The sequence below is a fragment of the Sminthopsis crassicaudata genome, chromosome 4 (assembly GCF_048593235.1).
Source record: "Sminthopsis crassicaudata isolate SCR6 chromosome 4, ASM4859323v1, whole genome shotgun sequence".
NCBI classification, from domain to species: Eukaryota; Metazoa; Chordata; class Mammalia; order Dasyuromorphia; family Dasyuridae; genus Sminthopsis; species Sminthopsis crassicaudata.
Window position 1 is genome coordinate 304,866,007 of NC_133620.1, and position 24,326 is coordinate 304,890,332.

The 24,326-nt window shown below is 34.1% G+C and overlaps 1 protein-coding gene across 4 annotated transcripts in view; it reads left to right on the forward strand.

Moving 5' to 3' along the window:
- TBCD (tubulin folding cofactor D) overlaps positions 1 to 24,326 on the forward strand; it is a 436,500-nt gene that overhangs the window by 356,653 nt on the left and 55,521 nt on the right. For 3 of the 4 annotated variants that reach the window (XM_074264992.1, XM_074264993.1, XM_074264994.1), the window contains exon 30: positions 2,569 to 2,709. The exons of the other annotated variant lie outside the window; for it this stretch is intronic. In XM_074264992.1, coding sequence (XP_074121093.1) covers positions 2,569 to 2,709 — 141 coding nt within the window. The remainder of the gene's footprint in view (positions 1 to 2,568; positions 2,710 to 24,326) is intronic. 4 annotated transcript variants of the gene reach the window in all.

The window sequence follows — 24,326 nt, forward strand, 5'->3', positions numbered from 1 at the left end:
TTTTTAAGGTCAGAATTTATATTCTTAAAGCAAAAGCTTTGAATTTATTCACCTGTAAATGTGAAACAACATAATGTTAATTCTTAAGAGTAGGGACTATCTGGAAATTAGTATGGCAGAAATTAGATATGGATCCACACTTAACACCATATACCAAGATAAGATCAAAATGGGTCCATGATTTAGGCATAAAGAGGGAGATAATAAATAGATTAGAGGAACAGAGGATAATCTACCTCTCAGACTTGTGGAGGAGGAAGGAATTTATGACCAGAGGAGAACTAGAGATCATTATTGATCACAAAATAGAAGATTTTGATTACATCAAACTAAAAAGTTTCTGTACAAATAATACTAATGCAAACAAGATTAGAAGGGAAGTAACAAATTGGGAAAATATTTTTAAAAACAAAGGTTCTGACAAAGGTCTCATTTCCAAAATATATAGAGAACTGACCATAATTTATAAGAAACCAAACCATTCTCCAATTGATAAATGGTCAAAGGATATGAACAGACAATTCTCAGAGGAAGAAATTGAAACTATATCCACTCACATGAAAGAGTGTTCCAAATCACTACTGATCAGAGAAATGCAAATTAAGACCACTCTGAGATACCACTACACACCTGTCAGATTGGCTAAGATGACAGGAACAAATAATGACAAATGTTGGAGGGGATGTGGGGAAATTGGGACACTAATGCATTGCTGGTGGAGTTGTGAAAGAATCCAGCCATTCTGGAGAGCAATCTGGAATTATGCCCAAAAAGTTATCAAACTGTGCATACCCTTTGACCCAGCAGCGCTACTACTGGGATTATATCCCAAAGAAATACTAAAGAGCGGAAAGAGACATATATGTGCCAAAATGTTTGTGGCAGCTCTTTTTGTTGTAGCTAGAAACTGGAAGATGAATGGATGTCCATCAGTTGGAGAATGGTTGGGTAAATTGTGGTATATGAAAGTTATGGAATATTATTGCTCAGTAAGAAATGACCAGCAGGAGGAATACAGAGAGGGTTGGAGAGACTTAAATCAACTGATGCTGAGTGAAATGAGCAGAACCAGAAGATCACTGTATACTTCAACAACGATACTGTATGAGGATGTATTCTGATGGAAGTGGAAATCTTCAACATAAAGAAGATCCAACTCACTTCCAGTTGATCAATGATGGACAGAGGTAGATACACCCAGAGAAGAAACACTGGGAGGGGAATGTAAATTGTTAGCACTAATATCTGTCTGCCCAGGTTGCATATACCTTCGGATTCTAATGTTTATTGTGCAACAAGAAAATGATATTCACACACATGTATTTTACTTAGACTATATTGTAACACATGTAAAATGTATGGTATTGCCTGTCGTCGGGGGGAGGGAATAAGGGAGGGGGGGTAATTTGGAAAAATGAATACAAGGGATAATATTATAAAATATATATATATATATAATAAAAAAAAATTAAAAAAAAAAAAAAAAAAAAAAAAAAAGAGTAGGGACTATCTGGCTTTTGTGTCCCTGGAACTATCATAGTGCCTGGAACAGTATTTGATGATAATTGTTTATATGATAATTTGGTGATATGATTTGATTTATATGATAATATGGTGATAATTTGTTATATGATCCCATCTTTTAACATAAGGAAATAGAAGCTCAGAAAGACTAGGTGACTTGGTTAATTCTCAATTCTTTAGATCAAAATCCAGTATTGCTTTCACTGAACTACATAATTTCTCTTAGGAAGGGCTATCAACTGGTACTTTAAAGAAAAAAATTTAACTAAAAGAATCCAAGACTGATGCATCTATCCTGCCTTTGTGTTTACTATTTCCATTTTCATTGACACAAGGGAGGCAGAACTGCTTCTTCATTCTTTATAAAGCTTTTAGACTACACATTGACCTGCTGTGATATGGTTGGGTTTTTTCCCTTCAAAACTGCTTCTGATATCATTTTATATAAATAAATTGAGGATTGAAGAGTATAGCATGAATGATGCACTGTTAAAATAATGTTATCAGACTGAGACATCCCTTTCTTACCTGCATGCAACTGTTACTCATTTTTAAAAAAATGCAGGGAAATTCTTTCTCTGTTGCCATTTATTCTAATCACTCTTAATCTATAGTGACATTACTGAGTATGACTTCAAAGAAGGTTTTATCTTTCTTTTTAAAGAAAAATAAGAGTTGATATGATATACCAGTTTAAAGTTCGCAAATCAGTTTTCTTATGCTATTTTCTTTAATCTCAAAAAAGTCACCTAAGTAGGTAGAGATTGCAGGCATATTATCCCCTTTTATAGAGATGCTGAGATATTAAATGACTTGTTCATGTCACACTAGAGCTCCTTTTGACTCAGTTCAGCATTTTATCCTCTTTGTAATGCATGGAATAGTCTTAGCCCCCATGTTATCAGTCATATAATGAACTCAGGAGTATTTTGATGTATTTTTAGTATTTTGTGTTAAAAAAATAGGCCTTACTGTCATGATGTAACAGTATGGAAAGAAGATAGAAACTTTGATAATATTTAAGCATATGCATCTTTTTCTCAGGATTTGTCAGACAGTAGGAGTGAAGGCTGAAACATCCGAAGATGATGTTATATGCAAAAAAAATGTTTCCCAGATCTATCACACATTACTTGATTGCATGAATGATTATACTACAGACAGCAGAGGAGATATTGGAGCATGGTAAGACACCCAATGTTTGACAGTTTGTTCATTTTTTTAAAAAAGATGATGGTCTTTTAAAAATTATGTATATTGTTATGAAATATTGGGACTTTGGATGAAGACTTTCTGGGTTGACCTGAATTAAGAGGAGATATAGCTAGGACAGCTAGATGATACTGTGGATAGGGCACCAGCCCTGGAGTCAGGAAGACCTGAGTTCAAATCTGGCCTCAGACACTTCACGCTTTCTAGCTATGTGACCCTGGGCAAGTCACTTAACCCCAGTTGCCTCAGCAAAAAAGAAAAAAGGGAAAAAAAAAAAAAAGGAGGAAATATAGCTATAGTACTGTTAGCTGGTACATTTAAGGATGTAGGCATTTACAATATGTTCTTCACAGCACTCCATCATCACCCATTTATTAAGAATGCTACTTCCATGATTGTGGAGAGATACAGTAGAAGCCAATTCTTCTTATGCTCGGACCTGGAGAGTTTTTTCCAAAAATGAAGTGATAGGCCACTGTCACCGTAGTCTAGGAGGTGAATTGCCTTAGGAAGTTTATGACCTAAGATTCTCCTTAGAAATGACTACGCAAAAATGTGGTTATTTTCTTAACTTTTGCCGCACTGGAAGCAATATATAAAGTGCATAACTTTCACGGTACTGGGAGATGTAGTTAGGTCTATATTTTGTGATTTTCTATCTTTGAGGGCTAATGGGAGAAGTATTGGATTTAGAGTTAGTACACTTAGATTTAAATGCTAGCTCTCACCTGTTGTAGTTAGACCAATTGCTTTAGAGAAGTATTGGATTTAGAGTTAGTACACTTAGATTTAAATGCTAGCTCTCACCTGTTGTAGTTAGACCAATTGCTTTAATTTCTCTATGCATTAATTTTTCCTTGTTTTTAGTTTTATAGGTTTAGTAGAAGTGGGTCTAGACTTGTGTTAGAATCCCTACATCAGATAGTAACTTGCTATCTGTCTCTGAGCAAATCAATTTCTTTCCTTTGCTTCATTTTTCTTATTTGAAAAACAAAGAAGTAAAACCAGATAGCCTCTGATGTTCCTTGAGCTTTTATTCTTTGTTTGTTTGGTTTTTTTTCCTCCACAGTAATTAGGATTAAATGACTAGCTCAAGATCACACAACTGGGAAATATCAGGTATTAGAGGCAAGATTTGAACTCAGGTTCTCCTGACTCCAGAACTAGTGCTCTTTCTGCTGCACCCTAGCTTTGATTTTCTGATAAGTGAAATGCAGGTAATTATGTTTGTACTAACTACCTCAAAGATTTATTATAAAGAAAATATTTTATACTATAATATGCATAATTTGAATTCATGATGGTAATGAATGACAACTAGCCTTTCTTATTTATTTGTCTGTTCATTCATGCCTTTCATTCATTCATTCATTTATTTTTTGTTTTGGCTGAAGCAGTTGAGGTTAAGTGATTTGCCTAGAGTCACACAGCTAGGCAGTGTTAAGTGTCTGAGATCAGATTTGAACTCAGGTCCTCCTGACTTCAGGGCTGGTGCTATATCCACTGTGCCACCTAGCTGCCCCTCTTTCTTATTTATTTTTTTAAAAAAGATTATCTTCACTTCTTGTCTGTTCTATTTATTATTTTTTTTAAATACTTCCCAAATCTATTCAGATTTTTATTTATAACCTATCTCTTTGAATATCTTTTTTTTTCTTTATCCTTTCAATAGGCAATTTTTTTATGATTCTAGAAATAATTTTCTCCTTACTGACAATAACCCGACTGAGGTAACATTAGAGTGAGTTAGAGTGAACCTCTCATGAGTTACCTCATTGACTTAAAAACCACTTTGTATTTCCTCCTTTTAAGTAGTCAACAATACCCCATTTATGCCTTAGAATGAAAGGAGACTAAGTAAGGGAAAATATTTGTTCCAAAGATTTTCTTTAAATATAGGGGGAACCTGGGGCAGCTAAGTGGTGCAAAATGGATAGAGCACCAGCCCTGAAGTCAGGAGGATCTGAGTTCAAATCCACCTTCAGACACTTACCACTTCCTAGCTGTGTAACCCTGGGCAAATCACTTAACTTGCCAGAAAAAAAAAAAAAAAAAAAAAAGAAAAGAAAGAAAGAAAGAAAAGAAAATATAGGGGGAAGCAAAAAACCAATTCAGAGAAATTTGAAAATTCTAGCTTTTTATTATGATGAAAGGAATAAAAATTTAGTACCATATAAACTAGAGTTTTAAAAAAAGAAATTAGTGAAATCATTTTCTGCCTTTGAGAATTCCATAAATAATTTATATGATCAATGATTCAGTAAACATGTATTGATCATCTACTATATGCTAGGCACTGTGCTAAGCACTGAGGATACATATGCAAAAAGAAAGATCTTAATGAGCTTACAATGCTGTATTGAACATAACACGAGAAACAGGGGTTGGGAACAAAGAAGGTGCTGAATGAGAGGATTTATCATGGTGGAGAAAATAAAGAGAAATAAAAGCTGTAGGGAAAAGAAGAGATAGTTGACTTGGAATCCCTGTTTTGTGTTTTTTTTTTTTTAATTTTTTTTTATTCATTTTTCCAAATTATCCCCTCCCTCCCTCCACTCCCTCCCCCCGATGGCAGGTAATCCCATACATTTTACATGTGTTACAATATAACCTAGATACAATATATTAGCTTCCGAAGGTATAAGTAACCTGGGTAGATAGAGAGTAGTGCTAACAATTTACATTCGCTTCCCAGTGTTCCTTCTCTGGGTATAGTTATTTCTGTCCATCATTGATCAACTGGAAGTGAGTTGGATCTTCTTTATGTTGAAGATTTCCACTTCCATCAGAATACATCCTCATACAGTATTGTTGTTGAAGTGTGTATAGTGATCTTCTGGTTCTGCTCATTTCACTCAGCAACAGTTGATTTACGTCTCTCCAAGCCTCTCTGTATTCCTCCTGCTGGTCATTTCTTACAGAGCAATAATATTGGAATCCATGTTTAAATGGAGGAGTATTTTGCTTTGCAATCACAGGAGCACAGAGTACTAAGGAAACTAAAGAGATATGAATACCAAGAGTGATGCAGTCTTGAAAGATAATGCATTTCCTCATCATGAGGTTCCTAGGAGGCAGGATCAGTTGTGAAGAGAAATTACATGCCTCTGTAATGATTTAAATCTATATTAGTGCTTATTTTTACTCTTAAAACTGAAGATCTGTTATCTATTGTATAATCTCACAAACTCAGAAATAAATGAGAATGGCAAGCCCCAGTCTTAGCAAATCATTGTCACACAATTCATGCATTTTACTCTTAGTGGTCTCTATGCATTTCAGTGGTCTCCAGAGGCATTATTATATTAAAATACAACAAGATCCTTAAAAATAATGGCCTAATTTTATACATCTTTTGTATCCTTAGTGACCTCCACTATGCCCACAGGACAGTCAGTATATTCATATGGCTTTGCCTGCAGGGACTTGTCTCATTTATCAACAAGATTTAGTCATTTCTGTGCCAAACAATGTACCCCTAGGTATTGGGATACAAGTACAAAGAATAAAAATATCACTACTGGCAAGTAGTGGGTGGGGGACAAAGGTGATGATTGAGAATACTATCAGTTGGAAAAGACAGGAAGGGATGGCAACTAGTGCACCTGTGGAAAGGTTGTCTGTGTCAAAGAGAAATGCCACCTCTTGAGCAGAATTTGGGGAGAATGGAGAAGAGAATGGGAGATTATGTCAAAAGATTTTGAAATGAAGAGATGGGGGAATAAGGGAGTTCTGGTGGAAGGGCTAAGCTAAGGAGAGGGATGAGCATATGGGGAATACAGAGAGGCTTCAGGAAGATACAGAAAATTATGAATAGCTTCTCTGGAGAGTGAGATAAGGAATAGATTAGAAGGATGAAAAGAATGTCTAATATTGTATGTACAGAACTTTATTATTGGATCTAGTGTTTACAATTTTTCTGCCTGACTAAGAAGGAGAAAGGTTATGTAGTTTAAAGGTCTGAAAGAGAGTGAATGAATTAAAAATTAATAATTCGTAATGTTAAAAATGTTTTGTTGTCTTAAATGTTCTCTGAAAAGAGAGCAGAGATAGAAAATTTTTCCTATTGAAATAGTTATATTCTAAACATATTTAGTCCTTTGAAAAAAATTTCTCAGTTTTCCAAACTTCAGTTGTTCAGTGTAAATGAAACATTGTTTTATTATGATCATTGTTTCTTTGCAGGGCTCTAGGGAATTGAACTACTTGGGTTTCTTGCTCATTGATCATAACCTTAATTTTTCAATTTATACTTTAGAAGCCATTTCTGTTTTTTAATTACTAACAGTATAGTGAAGCAAATATTTTAGTAGTTCTTTGATGTCCATCAGAGGATGCAACATTCTTACAGAAAACTCGGTAAGATTAGTTCAGATTTTGATACCATTATTTTTTGAAAGAAATAAAAAAAAAAATAGACTTCTAAATACAAATCTTGAATAGACTTCCACAATCTAACCAATGAGTTCTTTATAAAAGGCTATTTGTGTGCATTTATAATTAAGCAAATGCATCATAAGTTCTGTTAGAGTTAGGGAGAACTTTAGAGGTCATCTAATACAATTTCACCTTTTTATATAGATAAAGAAACTGAGACCTAAGGAAAGTAAGTGAATTTTGTAACTTCATATAGATACAGTATTCAAGTGGAATGTTACAAGTTGAATGAATGATTGAAAGAAAAACATTCATTAAATACTGTGGGCAGAGTACTTGATGAGAGCTAAGGATACACCAGAAACACCAGAAAGATAGAGACAGTCCCTGATTTCATGGTGTTCACATTCTAATGAAGCCAGCAACATAGGTATAGAAGGCTTAAGTCTGATGGAGAGTCATTTTGGTCTTGCGGGTGGCAAAGCAAATGGTAATACAGCTATCATTTCCAATGATAAAATCTCATCTCTTTCTGATGTTGAAGAATTAGATAGTGCCAAGGAATTTAGTGGAGAGAATTCTTTTTTCTGGTTCTTTGGTATCTTGAGGAGTAAGGGACTATAACATATGTAAAAGCAGTTGGTGGGAATAGCTGGCTCATTATTCACAAGAGTAGCTTCTTTGTATGAAAGCTCTGTAGATAGGGCTGGAAATAAGATTGGTGGTCTGAATAATGTTGCCCTTTCCAGGCTTTTGTACTTGTCTGTTTGTCGATATGGTGGGAAAAGTGATGAAATATTTATTTCCTTTTGAGGTTGAGAGGTGAGCAGACTACAGGAATGAATTAAATACATTAAAAATGAAAATGATAATAATGTTTATATGAGTTTTACTATGTGCCAGGCACTGTGTTAAGTGCTTTACAATGATCTCATTTGATCCTCACAACAATTCTAATGTAGGTATTATTCTTATCACCATTATATAGATGAGGAACCTGAGATATAGAAAAGTTAATTGCCCAACATTAATGAGGGAAAGGAAAGGGGGAACCCCATTTCTCGGCGCATAGATAATAAGATAATCCCATGAGGCACAGTGTCCCCTGTAAATGAATTTACAGGCCCGAAAACCTAGATTGATAAAAAAAAGGTTTATTGTAGGAATTTGGAAGTAAGGCTCAGTTAGAAAGATGCCAGGGCCAAATGTGGCCGCTGGGCGGGCAGGAACCCTTACATGGCTGGAAGGATGCCATGTGTTGGCTGGGAGGGCTCCTGCAATGAGGGCTCCGGCTTGGCCCTTTTTATATATGAAGGGTGGTACCCCTAACTTCTCGGCGGGCTTTTCAGTTAGCTCAGATGGTGAGGGCTGGGGGAAGCTGAGGTCATGGTGGGGGCTGGCCCCGGATATTCAAGGATGCCTTTGACTAGGATTTGTGAATCAAAGGTCAGCCATGGGTTGGGCAATTAGAAAGGAATCTTAAAGGGACTTCAATGAACCCCATCAATATCACACAGTAAGTCAATTCTTTTTGAATCCATGCCACATAATTGCTCTTTGATGATTTTATTTGACTAGATATAGACATTAGTAAAACTAAAAGAAAGGTAGGAAGGTTAGGTAAATTGGTTGATGATAATTGGTGTCCTGACAAAGTATTTGAACTTGGAACTTAGATATGTATTGAAATCCTTGGCTATGTCACTAGCTACCTATTTGATCTTGGGCAAGACATTTAACCTCATTTATTCTTTAAAATCAAGATTTAATATTGTTTATTTCACATTGCTGTTATAAAGAATGTAGTTTGTCTAAAGAATAAATATAATATCCATTCTTTTTATTCTTAATCCCACTACTTGTGAAGTCTCTTGTTACCGTATGGTATGACTCCTAACTTGTTTGCTTCCTTTCAGTCTTTCTCCACTGAAATTAATCTTGCACACAACTGCCACATTGGTCATCCTAATGCATGATGTAACCTTGGTCATCTTGGTCAACCTTGGTTCTATACTTAGAAAGTTTCAGGGCCTCATCAACTGTCTTTAGTATGAAGACCAAACTCCTTATTCACCCTGACATTTAAGGGCCTTCTGATCCCAGTTAGGATCATAAGATTCAGATATGGAAGTGTTATCAAGATGATCTATTACAACTTCCTCATAGGAAACTAAGAGCAAGAGAGGTTGTGACTTGCCTAAAGCCACTTAGGAAAGGCAGAGCCAGGATTTGAACATAAGTCTTATGATTCAAAATTCAATATTCTGTCTACTATACTGCATTTCTTTTTTTCCCCCCCTAGGCTAAGTAAAAGTTTGTTTGTTTGTTTTTGCATTAAGTAGCTTTCTAGTCTTCTGACCTTGGATCCTGAACAATAGAATATAATAATATAATATAGAGATCACTTTTGTCAATTGGATCAGAATTCCATTTTGGTGTGCCCACTTACTGTTTCTCTAGAGACATAAAAAGTTTTGTTTCTTGATTCCTTTTCATTATCCCATACTGCTAGCTGATAGAAAGAGAAAAAACACATTTCAAATGGACTGACATGAGATAGACAGCTCGGACCATATTATTCAATTTAAACCATCATTTATTAGCCAGCCAGCGACTGACCCCACTAGACAGTCTAGTAGAGATCAGCCCCGAACCTTTAGTAAGGTACACTTTTAAGCGCATTTGCCACATCCTGGTACAGCCTTGTGGTTGGTTACAAATTTCAGAAATCACTGGCACAGTTTCTCATTTACAATGGGGAAATGTCTGGATGTGAGTGAGCACACAACAGAACTAATCGACATGTTTTGCAATGTTGTTCTGATTCTGTTAGATACACACTTCTCGGAAAGTCTAGGGTCTCATGGACTGAGGGATGGGCCCAGTCTGAACATAACACTTCCCTTAATTTAGTTTAAACAACATTTTCCTATAAGTCTGAGGCACCTTGACCCTGGGATGAGGGGTCAGTCAGGAAAAGAGGTCAGTCTTTTGTCCATTTCATAATAACAAAAAAACAAAAAAAAAAAAGACTAGGCAAACAGCTTTTGGTAAATGCTAAAAACTTTCTGCAAGACATCTTTAACTTCTTTGGAACACAGAGCTTTATTTTACATCTTATATCATATTTCAGTGAGTTTAAAGAAAAATGCCTTAATTCACAACAAAATAAACCTAGGCAAAGCCCTCTGTCAACCTTATGTAACACCTTTACCTATACTGGTTTGCTTTTCATTTACCTTCTTAGCCATATAGTCAGTGTATTAATTGCCCTGAAGTCTAAAGCTAGGAAATCACAACCTATTTTTACATAAACCACTTTCACTTTCTTAAAAGAGAGTTTGATTCTTGTTCTGGTTAGCTTTCTGGAGAGGTCCTCCTAACGGGCCTTGGTTTCAGTAGAATAATCACCACAAGAATAGTAAGGAATAAAGTCCAAAGTCTTTATTACCTTCTTCACAGTTCCTGCCCTTTGCCTGGAGCTGGGCTAGCTTTCTGGAGGACCTTCAGAGGGGCCTTGGTCTTAGTGGAGGAATGCAGGAGGCAGGAGGATGGTGGGAGATGGAATGTCTCTCTTCCAGTCTTTGTTGGCTCTTATATACCTTATTGTAATTAAATCATTACAGCATACTGATTATGTGTGAACTTAGAGAACCATTACATCACCCTGCTAAGTATTAAGTATATATGTAAACTAGATAACCATTTTCTCATCAGTTCCTTTGAGTTAACACCTTGTTTTAAGTACACTTCTCCAGAATTCTGGCTCTCTACAGATTCTACCTTGTATCCTTTTCATTCTTCAAAGTTATTTAATCTACTAATTTCCCTTTGGTACATGTGCATGTGCTACAATTTCTTCCTTGATTATGGCTTCTTATTGATAGACTCAGAATATATATATATATATATATATATATATATATATATATATTCTTTCCCTCTCTACATCCTATTTATATTACTCTTCTCACTCCCAACTAGTGCCTTCCTTTTGGTTTTGTCCATTCACTTGAACTTCAGTCCCTTATATCTTATTGTTTTCCTGTTATTTCTTTTGAATATTATATTGTCTCCTTGGAATCAATGAATCAGAAGGCCATCTTTTTCTTTTGGCCCCTCATTATACTTATGTTTTGGACCAAAGTCCCTCCCTTTCCTTTACATTTTCCTATGTATATTGTATAATTTATCTAGTTAATCCTGTAGTGATTCCCTAATATTTGTGAAATCATATCTCCCTCTTTTTGGCTTTCCATACCTTCCATTTTTTGATCCCTCCATACCTATCTATTACTACTAAGTATGAGCTCTCACCCTATTAAGATTGGTCTCCTCATATTCTTTCAAGTGCTTGGGTACAAATCCTGCTGCTGACTTAGGTGTATTATATTGACCAAGGAATATAGCCTCCTTTTTTCATCTAAAAAGTATTCACCCTTGTGAATTGTGAACACCCTTGTGTTCCCTTCCTCCCTTTTCTTCACCCTTCTCCCCTAGACAGCAAGTAATCCAATATAGGTTAAACATGTGTAATTCTTCTGTATATATTTCCACATTTATCATGCTGCACAAGAAAAATGAGATCAAAAGAGGGAAAAATGAGGGAAAAAAAAGCAAACAAACAACAACAACAAAAAAAGGTGAAAATATACAATGTTGTTATCCACATCCAGTCTCCATAGTCCTCTTTCTGGATGCAGATGATTCTCACCATCACAAAATCTGTTTTAAAATTTTTTCTTAAAATTTTACTTCACAAAATACAAGGTTGGGGGGATGGGGCTTAAAATGGTTTATCTCAAGAATATATAAGTATTTTGGTGGATTTCAAATTTAATACAATAGTATGTCAGCCAAATGATTAGTAGAATTAAGAGGCATAATTTCCAGGAACAATATTAAAAGCTTGCATTTATATAATTCTTAGAGGCTTTCAAAATAGTTCACAAATACTCTCTCTCTTTCTTTATTCTCACAAATAGTAAGTGCTTGGAAAATAAGTGCTATTATTATTATTCCCCTTTTATAGCTTAGGAAACTGAGGCAGAGAGAGGGTTAAGTGATTTACCCAGGATCACATAGCTACTAGGTATCTGAATTATAAAAAAATCAGAATAAGCTGCCTTGAGAGTTTATTGGACATCTAGCTTGTTGAGTCTGTTGTAGAAAAGATTATTAGTTATGAATTGGTACAGATAGCTAACTAAGCCACATTCAAATTTGAAATTCTGAGATTCTATGGCTTAGGTTCTTAATAATTATAATTGGACAGAACCTTAGCAATAAATTAATTTAACCTCTTCATTTGCCAGTGAGGAAAGCAAGACCTCGGAAGGAGTAGAGGTGTGGTCCTTACAATTAAACAAGAATTAAATATCAGAGTTCAAATTGTCCCGTACTACAAGTTCACATTGTACAAAACCCAGTATTCTTTCTACTCTAACATTCTGCCTCTCATATTTTTCTATAAAGGTTTTCCTCAATCCTTTTAATATCTTCCTCTGAAATGTGCAGTTAATACTACAGTGATTAGTGCTTCATTGGGTGTTAATGTATATTGTTAATAAATTATTTCATGGATATGAGAAATTTTTTTGCCTTGCACTGATTAATAAATTATTGCACTGATTTCCTAATTGTTTTCCCTATTTTCAAGTCCCTTTTCATTCCAGTCATCCTCCTTACTGCTGCCATTATGATTTTTCTTAAACTCAGATATACCCATGGCACTTCACTATTCAGTAAACTCCAATGGCTTCCTTTTAGATGAAATATAAATCCTCTAGTTAGCTTTCAAAGCTCTTTCACAACCTGACACCTCCCTCTTCCCACCCCTACTGATTTTTCCAGCCTCAGTACTCCCACTCTTTCTCTCTGTAATCTGGTCATACTGGCTTTTTTTAATGTTTCTCACACAAGATATTATCTCTCCCATTGCCTTTCATCTTTTGCTTCCTGTGTGCCCTGAGGGAAGGCAGCATTGGCCCCTATAAAACATCCCCCTACACACCAAACTTTCTTTTCCTACTGACTCCCAGTTATGAAGCCTCAGGTGAGAAGATAAGCAACACCCTCCTCTGATTGAATACCTTCCATCTCCTTCTGCATGTGTACCCTAAGGAAAGTATTCTAGGGAGTAGAGGAGACTTTCATCTACACCAGGGAAAGGCAGCTTCTGCTTTCCCCTGACTTCTTTCTTAATTTTCAGCATAGGAGGTAAAGAGCCTCCTCTGTGAAAATGAGCACCCTTTTCTTCTGTTGCCCTCTGTGCTTGTCCTTTGAGCAAACAGTAAGCAGGTGGTCACTGTAGAATGGGACTTCCATCTCTTGCTAGAGTTTATACGCCTAGGCTTTCAAGGGAAGAACAGTAATAAGGCTTCCCATCTGAACACATACTTTCCACCTCCTACAGCATTTGTCTCCTGCCTGATCTCCAGCCTCCTCTATAAAGAAGAGTGGTGCTTTCTACTTAATGATGAACATTTTCGTACTTATTGAGAATGTATACATCTCAGTGATTCTAATCCCCTATCGATCTTCATCCAATTTTCATTCTCCAACTCCTATCTTCCAATTCTTTATTTCTATCCGCATTATCTCTGCCACCTCAAAGTTTCCCCCAAAAGCCACTGTGTCCTCAGGAATATCCCTCTGGAATTTATTCCATAGGCAAAAACTTCCCTTCATTCTAATTTTTTTCCTTTCCCATTCTTTCCATATTCTAGCAATGACTGAAATCTAGTCTGTCTTGAGGAGACAGCCTCTCTAGACACTTTTTCCAGGACTGACTTTACTCGTTCCCCTTGGCTCATTGATCAGTACTAAAGAGTGGGAATATTCCCCACTGCCCATTACCACTTTCAGATTCTCCCCTCTTAGATTACTAGGTGCTAACTCAGATTGTCTAAACAATTCTCTAGCTCAGAGTTCACACCTTTAGTTCAAAACTTTAGAGGAGTTTACACCTTTAAAAGAAGCAAGTTCATTGGCTGTCGGAGTTCCCACAAGCCCCTGGGAGCACCCACAAGCCCATTCTCTGGGAGGATAAAAAGAACAACATTGAGTCATTATGGATTGGGTCAAGAAGACGTTCTATGGATTCGCAAGTCCAGCAATCCCATACTTTTGGGAGGGGAAGAAGAGGATTCGAGATTCTACCTTTGCTGTGTCTGGAGGCTCCAGAAGCCTCCCAAGAAACCTGCTCACAGAGGAAAAGATTATACAGAAAAGAAACCTCCTCCCAGAGAAGGATTACAATTGAGAGACAATCAGAACTTTACACTCCCCCATCTCCATCACTCAGTAACCTCTCCTTCTTTGAGATTCATGATACTCACATTTGAAATGAATACCTACCAAAAAAAAGTCACAAACCCCACAAAATTCAATATAGAAAGACAGAAATTTTAAATACATCCTTTCAGATTGTAATGCAGTAAAAATTATATTCTATAAAAGGAAGTGGAAAAAATTGTTTGGAAACTAAATAATCTAATCCTAAAGAATAGTTAGAACAAAGAGTAAATCATAGAAAAAATAATTTCATCAAAGAGAATGACAACAATGAGACAGCATACCAAAATTTATGAGGAGTACTTAAGAAAAAATTCATATATCTAAATATATAAAAATTAGATTAACAAACTTGTCTGCAACTTAAAAAAAATAACTTGGGAAAAGAAGAAATTAAAAATTCTCAATTAAATACCAAATTGGAAATCCTGAAAAAATAAAAATGAAAGTAAGAAAACTATGAAATTTATCTGTATAATTGGATTTTTCATAAAACCAGATCTTAATTTTATTTATTACCTCAATATTGTTTTCTTACTTAAATTTTTATTTTTTTAGTTGCTTCTCTAGGATTCTCTAAGTACACTAGATATCATCTGCAAAAATAGTTTTTCCCCCCATTGCCTATTCCAATTCCATTTCTTTTTCCTTTTTATAGTTATAATTAACTTTTCTAGCAAAATACTGAATAATAGTGGTGACAAGGGGTAAACTTGCTTTCCTCCCGAACTTATCTGAAAGGATTCTAGCTTACATATAATGCTTTCTGCTGGTTCTGGATAGATATTATTTATCATTTTAAGGAAAGCTGCATATATGCTTATGCTTTCTTGTGTTTTTTTAAATAGGACTGGGTCCTGTATTTTGTCAAAAACTTCTTTTTGCATTTAGCGAGATAATAATATGGTTTCTGTTCATATTGTTATTGAAATAGTCAATTATGTTGATAGTTTTTCTTTTTTTTTTTTCCCCTGAGGCTGGGGTTAAGTGACTTGCCCAGGGTCACACAGCTAGGAAGTGTTAAGTGTCTGAGACAGATTTGAACTTGGGTCCTCCTGAATTCAAGCCTGGTGCTCTATCCACTGCCCCACCTAGCTGCCCCGATAGTTTTTCTAATACTGAACCAGCTCTGCAATTCTAGTATAAATCCTATCTGGTCATCTTAATGATTATATTGTTCTAATCTTTTTGCTAAAATTTCATTCCTTCTTCCATCATTTTTCCAAATAGTTTATATAGTAGTAGAATTAGTTATTTAAATTTTTGGTAGAATTCACTTTTGAACATATCTGGTCCTAAGGATTTTTTAAAAATTATAGCTTTTTATTTACAAGATATATATCCATGGGTAATTTTACAGCATTGACAATTGCCAAACCTTTTGTTCCAGTTTTTCCCCTCCATCCCCCCACTCCTTCCACCAGATGGCAGGTTGACCAATACATGTTAAATATGTTAAAGTATAAATTAAATACAATATATGTGTACATGTCCAAACAGTTATTTTGCTGTACAAAGAGAATCAGACTTTGAAATAATGTACAATTAGCCTGTGAAGGAAATAAAAAAAACTATCGGGGTTACCCCTTGTCACCATTATTATTCAGTATTTTGCTAGAAAAGTTAATTATAACTATAAAAAGGAAAAAGAAATGGAATTGGAATAGGCAATGGGGGGAAAAACTATTTTTGCAGATGATATCTAGTATACTTAGAGAATCTTAGAGAAGCAACTAAAAAACTACTTGAAATAATTAACAACTTTAGCAAAATGGCAGGATATAAAATACATCCACAAAAATCAATAACATTTCTATATATAATCAGGAAAACTCAGCAGCATGATATTGTAAGAGAAATCCATTTAAAATGTAAGTGTAGATAATATAAAATATTTGGGAGTCTATCTGCCAAGACAAACAAAGCAAGGAATTATATGAACACAATTACCAAAAAAAACTTTTCACACACAAATAAAGTCATATCTAAACAATTGGAAAAATATCAGTTGCTCATATATAATAAAAATGACACTTCTACCTAAACTAATTTGCTTATTCAGTATTACAGCAATCAAACTTTTTTTTTAGAAGTCAAACTTTCAAAAACTTATTTTATAAAACTAGAAAAAAATAATAACAGAATTCACCTAGAAGAACAAAATTTCCAGAATATCAACGGAATTAATTAAAACAAATGTGAGGTTAGGTGACCTAGCCATATCAGATCTTAAACTGTACTATAAAGCTATAATTAATAATTATGTTACATTATATGATATATATATATATATATATATATATATATATATATATATATATATATATATATATATATATATATATATAATTATAATTTGAACTTGATTAAGTAAACAAGACACAGTAGTAAATAACCATAGTAATCTAGTGTTGATAAACCCAGAGACTCAAGCTTCTGGGACAAGAACTTACTATTTGACAAACAATTTTGAAAAACTGGAAAATAGTATATTATAGTAAGTATAGACCAACATCTTATGATGTGTACCAAGATGAGATGAGCATGGATATGGGATTTAAACATTAAGATTAATACCATAAAGAAATTAAAAGAGGAAGGAATAGTTTATATGTCAGATCTATGGAGAAGGGAAGAATTTAGGACCAAAGAAAATAAAAAGAACATTACGAAAGATAAAAGAAATAATTTTGATTATGTAAAATTAAAAGTTTGTGCACACACAATATAACTAAAATTAGAAGGAAAGCAGAAAACTGACAAACCAGTTTTTATAGCAAATGTCTCTCATAACAGTCTCATTTTTCAAATATATAAAAAATTGAGTCAAATTCAAAAGAATTCAAGTCATTCCCTAATTGATAGTTAAAGGTCAGTAGTCAAAAGGCAGTTTTCAGATGATAGAATCAAAGTTGTCATATAATCAAATGAAACAAGTGCTCTAAGTTTCTACTTATTAGACATTCCTGTCAAATTAATATGATTGAGAAAGGAAAATGATAAATATTGGAGGGGATGTAGAAAGATTGAGATAGTAATCCAAGGCTGTTGGAGTTGTGACTTGATCCAGTCTTTCTGGAAATTTAGAACTATGTTCAAAGAATTGTCTTTATTTGATCAAGCATTTCCATTACTTATTCTGTAATCCAAAGAGATCAAAAAAGGGAAAAAGGTGTCCTTGTACATAAATAATTATAGCAGCTCTTCTTATGGTGGCAAAGAATTGGAAATTAAAGAAGTCAATTGGGGATGACTAAACAAGTTGTAGAATATGAATGTAATGGATACTACTATTCTGCTATAAGAAATGATGAGCAGGATATTTTCTTTTTTTATTAAAACATATATACATTTTTTAACAAAACATATGCATGGGTAATTTTTCAACATTGACCCTTGCAAAACCTTGTTCCAAATTTTCCCCTCCCTCCCTTCACCCTTTCCCCTAGATGGCAGGTAGTCCAATACATGTTAAATGTTAAAATATATGTTAAATCTAATTATATGTATACATATTTATACAGTTATCTTGCTGCACAAGAAAAATTGGATCAAGAAGAGAAAAAAAACTGAAAAAGAAAACAAAATGCAAGCAAACAGCAACAGAAAGAGTGAAAATGCTTTGTTGTGATACACACTCAATTCCCACAGTCCTCTCTCTGGATATAGATGGCTCTCTTCATCACAAGATTATTGGAATTGGTTGAGCAGGATATTTTCAGAAAAACCTGGAAATGCTTAGAAGGAACTGATACAAAATGAAGTGAGCAGAACCAAGAAAACAGTGTACACAGTAACAACAGCAATATATGATTATCAAATATGAATGTCTCATTCTCCAATTGATAAATGGTCTAAGTATATGAATAGACAATTTTCAAATAACAAAATTAAAGCCATCTATAATCATATGAAAAAATGCTCTATATCACTATTGATTAGAGAAATGCAAATTAAAACAACTGAGGTACCACTTCTCAGATTAGCTAAGATTACAGGAAAAGATAATGATAAATGTTGAAGGGCACGTGGGAAAACTGGGACACTAATGCATTGTTTGTGGAGTTGTGAAGTGATCCAACATTCTGGAGAATAATTTGTAACTATGCCCAATGGCTATAAAACTGCATACCCTTTGATCCAGCAGTGCCACCACTAGTTTTGTCTCCCAAAGTAATCATAAAAGAGGGGAAAGGACCCACATTTGCAAAAATGTTTGTAGTAGCTCCTTTTGTGGTGACAAAGAATTAACAATGAGTAGAATTGTCCAATTGGGGAATGGCTAAATAAGTTATGATATACGAAAGTACTGGAATATTATTGTTCTATAAAAATTATGAACAGGATTCTTTTATCAAGACCTGGAAAGATTTATAGGAACTGATGGTGAGCAAAACAAGTGGAACCAGGAAAACAGTATATATAGCAAAAGCAAAATTGAGTGATAATTAAAAATGACAAACTTGGTTTTTTCAAAGTTTGGGTGATCCAAGGCAATCCTAATAAATTTTAGATAGAAAATGGCATCCACATGCAGAGAGTTAACTATGGAGACTGAATGTAAATCAACATACACTATGTTCACTTTTCTTTCTTTTTCTTTTTTCCTCTTCTTATGGGTTTTTCCCTTTTGTTCTGATTTTTTTCTTGCAACATGATTCATGAGAAAATTCATTAAAAAAACATTAATGTATATGCATAACTAAAAAAGTTATTTTTTTATATGTAATTGGGGGAAATAAAAAAAAAGTTAAATGACATTTTTAAAAAGTATGATTTAGCTCTTCTCAGCAATACCACACCAGCATTCAAGACCATTCCAAAAGACTTATGATGGAAAAAGCTATGCATTATGATGAGGCTACTATTTTCACTTTATTTTTTCATGTTTTTTTTTTATTTTCTTTCGAACTGATTCTTCTTTCACAGCATCACTAATATGAAAATGTTTTGTGTGATTGTACATATATAATCTATATCAAACTATATATGGTATGCCAAGTAAGACAGATTTGAACTCAGGAAAGATGAGTCTTCCTGATTACAGACTTAACTATTTCATCACAATCATATACTACAGCTTGTTCAGTCACTCCCCAATAAATGGACACCACTTTAATTTCATTTCTCTACTGCCACAAAAAAGGCTGCTACAAATATTTTTATACATATAGATGCTTTTCCTTTTTCTTTGATCTCTTGTGTAAAGATCTACTAATGATAGGTACTGCTGGATCAAAAGATATGCACAGTTTATTATTTTTTTAAATTTAGTATTTTTTTGGAATTGTATGTAACAATTTTTTTAAATTAAAATTTTTATTTTCAAAACATAGGCATGGATAATTCTTTAACATTAACTCTTGCAGAACTTTGTGTTCCAATTTCCCTCCCTTTTCCCATTCTCTCCCCAGATGGCAAGTAATCCAATATATGTTAAACATAGGAATATATGTTAAATCCAATATATGCATATATATTTACACAATTATCTTGCTGCACAAGAAAAATCAAATCAAATAGGAAAAAAATGAGAAAGAAAATAAAATGTAAGCAAACAATAACAAAAAGAGTGAAAATGTTATGTTATGAACCACACTGTTCTCTCTCTGGGTGTGGATGGCTCTCCTAATCACAAGATCCAGTTTCTTGTCACTACAAAAAGGGCTGCCACACAACATTTTTGCACATGTGGGTCCCTTTCCCTCCTTTTATGATCTCTTTGGGACATAAGCCCAGTAGAAACACCACTGGATCAAAGGGTATGCTCAGTTTGATAACTCTTTGGGCATAGTTCCAAATTGCTCTCCAGAGTGATTGGATCCATTTACAATTCTACCAACAATGTATTAGTGTGCCAGTTTTCCACATTCCCTCCAACAGTCGACATTGTCTTTTCCTGTCATTTTAGCCAGTCTGAGAGGTGTGTAGTAGTATCTCAGAGTTGTCTTAATTTGCATTTCTCTGATCAGTGTGATTTAGAGCACCTTTTCATACGACTAGGAATGATTTCAATTTCTTCATCTGAAAATTGTCTGTTCATATCCTTTGACCATTTATCAATTGGAGAATGGCTTGAATTCTTATGGATTTAAGTCAGTTCTCTACATATTTTAGAAATGAGGCCTTTAGTAGAATCCTATATTACAATTTTTAAAACATTTTAATTAATTTTAATGATTTTTTAAAATTCTGAGTTTCAAATTCTTTTCCTTCTTCCCTCCACTATATTTTCAATGCAACTTGATATAAGCTACACACGTATAGTCATGCAAATCATGTATAATTTTGTAAAATCTATTTTCATATTTATCATGTTGTGAAAGAAAAAATAGAATCCCTCCCCCCCAAAAAAAAAAAACTCAAGAAAAATCAAGTTTAAAAAATTATTTTTTGATGTGCATTGACACAACAATTCATGCATTCTTTTTGTAGAGGTAAATAGTGTTTTTCATTATGAGTCCTTTAGAATTATTTTAGATCTTTTTATTGATAAGAATAGCTAAATCCTTCACAGTTGATCATTTTAAAATAGTACTATTATTGTGTACAATGTTCTACTAATTCTACTCATTTCACTTGACTTCAGTTCATCCAAGTTGTTTCAGATTTCTTCTGAGAGCATTCTGTTTATCATTTCTTCTAATGCAATCTTATTCCATCACAATTCTCTACCACTTGTTCAGCTATTTCCTAGTTTATTGGCATCTCCTCCATTTCTAATTCTTTGTCACCACAAATACAAATATTTATATACAGGTACTTTTTTTTTTTTTCTTTTTCTTCTTTTTAAAAATCTTGTTGGGACATAAACCTAATAGTTATATTGCTAGGTCAAAGGGTATATGCATGGTTTATAGACCTTTGGATATAGTTCCAAATTGCTCTCCACAGTGGTTAGAACAGTTCACAACTCTACCAAAAGTATGTTGTTTCAATTTTCCCATATCCCTGCCAATGTTTGTCATTTCCCTTTTCCTTCATATTAGCCAATCTGATAGATATAGTATCTCAGAATTGCTTTAATTTGCATTTCTCTAGTCAGTAGTGATTTAGAGCCCAGCTTCTTAAGGCTGTGGGTGGTGACCCATGTAGGTCCTCATAACTGAGACTATGGTTATTCATTACTGTGTATTGTGTATCTAATCTAGTCTATTGATCACTACTCTATTTATTAGCCACTACCAGTTTGTTTTGATAGTTATAGTTTTGCAGTGTAACTTGAAATCTAGTTTTTCTAGGAACCTTCCTTCACATTTTTCTTCATTGATTTCCTTATTTGTTATTCTTGTATTATTTGTGTTATTTTTTCCAGCTCTATAAAATACTTCTTTGGTGGTTTGATTGATATTGCACTGAATAAACAAAATAATTTAGATAGAATTGTCATCTTTTCTACACTGGTTTAGCTGATTGGTGAAACTATTTTATATTTCTCCAATTTTTTTAGGTCAGTATTTGTGTGAAAAGTGCCTTATAAGTGTTCCCATATAGTCTCTGGATTTGTCTTAACAGAATTTCAAATATTTACTTTAAATGAAATCTCTCTGTCCCTTCCTGCTGAACTTTGTTGGTAATGTGTAAAAATACTGATTATATTCCTGCAAATTTGCTGAAGTTTTTTTTTTAATTTTCAATAATATTTTAGTTTTCCAAATACATGTAAAGACAATTAAGATTTTGTCATTCAAATTTTTCTCTCTTTTTTCCCATAACACAGCAAGTAATCTGATGTAGGTTAAACTTATGCAATCCTTTTAAATATATTTCCATATCTGTAATATTGTGCAAGAAAAGAATCAGTGCCCAAAAAGTTATCAAACTGTGCATACCCTTTGATCCAGCAGTGCTACTACTGGGCTTATATCCCAAAGAAATAACTAAAGAGGGGAAAGGGACCTGTGTGTGCCAAAATGTTTGTAGCAGCTCTTTTCATAGTGGCTAGAAACTGGAAGATGAATGGATGTCCATCAATTGGAGAATGGTTGGGTAAATTATGGTATATGAAGGTGATGGAATATTATTTTTCTGTAAGAAATGACCAGCAGGAGGAATTCAGAAAAGCTTGGAGAGACTTGCATGAACTGATGCTGAGTGAAATGAGCAGAACCAGAAGATCACTATATACTTCAACAACAATACTGTATGAAGATGTATTCTAATGGAAGTGGATATCTTCAACATAAAGAAGATCCAACTCACTTCCAGCTGATCAATGATGGACAGAAACAACTACACCCAGAGAAGGAACATTGGGAATTGAATGTAAACTGTTAGCACTACTGTCTATCTACCCAGGTTACTTATACCTTTGGAATCCAATACTTAATGTGCAACAAGAACATTGGATTTACACACATATATTGTATCTAGGTTATACTGTAACACATGTAAAATGTATGGGATTGCCTGTCATCTAGGGGAGGGAGTAGAGGGAGGGAGGGGAAAATTTGGAAAAATGAATACAAGGGATAATGTTATAAAAAAATTACTCACGCATATATATTGTCAAAAAATTTTATCATTATAAAATTAATAAAAGAAGAAAAGAAAAGAATCAGGCCAAAAGGGAAAAAATCATGAGAAAGAAAAAGCAAAGAGGCAGACCAAAAAAAAAAAAAAAAAAAAGTGAAAATAATGATGCTTTGTTCTACACCAGTCCCCATTGTTCTCTCTCTGGATGCAGATGGCATTTTCCATCCCAAGTCTATTGGAATTGCCATGTGTCGCCACATTGTTGTGAAAAGCCAAGTCCATCATAGTTGATCACCCCATAATCTTGTTGTTACTGTGTATAATTCTGCTCACTTCACTCAGCATCAATTCATATAAATCTTTCCATGTTTTTCTGCTCATCATTTCTCAAAGAACAATAAATATTCCAATACAATAATGTACCATAACTGGTTAGACTCTACTCACTTGTGGACAATTCATCCAATTGTTGGACATCCACTCAATTTCCAGTTCTTTGCCACTACAAAAATGGCTGCTACAAAATTTTTGTACATGCCAGTCCCTTTCCCCTCTTTTATTATCTCTTTGGGATATTTACTGAAGTTTTTAATAGTTTTTAGCTTACTTTTTTCTTGATTCTTTAGTGTTCCCTAGATATATCACCATATCATCTGCAAAGAGTTGATAGTTTTGTTTCCTCATTGCCTGTTCTTATCACTTCAATTATATTTAATGTACTTAAATATCAGTTGAAATAAAGTTTTATATTTTTGTGCATTTGTGAGGTTTTTATGCCCTAATACATGGTCAGTTTTTGTGAAGGTGATATGTACTCCCCCAAAAATGATTATTTTCATCTATTTACATTCAATTTTCTCCAGGGGTCTATTCTTATAAATTTGAGTCAGTTCTCTGTATTTTAGAATTGAGGCCTTCATCAGATACACTGACTGTAAAATTAAAAAAAACAAAACAAAACAAAACAAAACCCAGCATTCTGTTTCCTTTCTAATCATGGCTGCATTGGTTTCTTTAGTTCATCTTTGGCCATAAATTGCTTCCTTCTCCACAGGTCTGACAGATAGACTATGCTTTATTCTCCTAATTTGCTTATAATATCACTCTGTGTCTAAAACACGAACTCATTTCAACCTTATCTTGTGGTAGAGTATTAGGTGTTGGTCAGTGCCTACTTTCTGCCATACTATTTTTCAATTTTCCCAGCAATTTTGTCAAATACTGAGTTCTTATCCTAGATGCTGGGACTATCAAACACTAGATTACTATTGTCATTGACCATTGTGTCTTGTAAGCCTAACCTATTCTACAGATCCTCTTTTTCTCAGCTAGTACCAAATGGTTTTGATGACAACTGCTTTATATAGTTTTAAGTTTGGTACAACTAGGCCACCTTCCTTTGCATTTTCCCCCCATTAATTCCCTGAAATTCTTGATTTTTA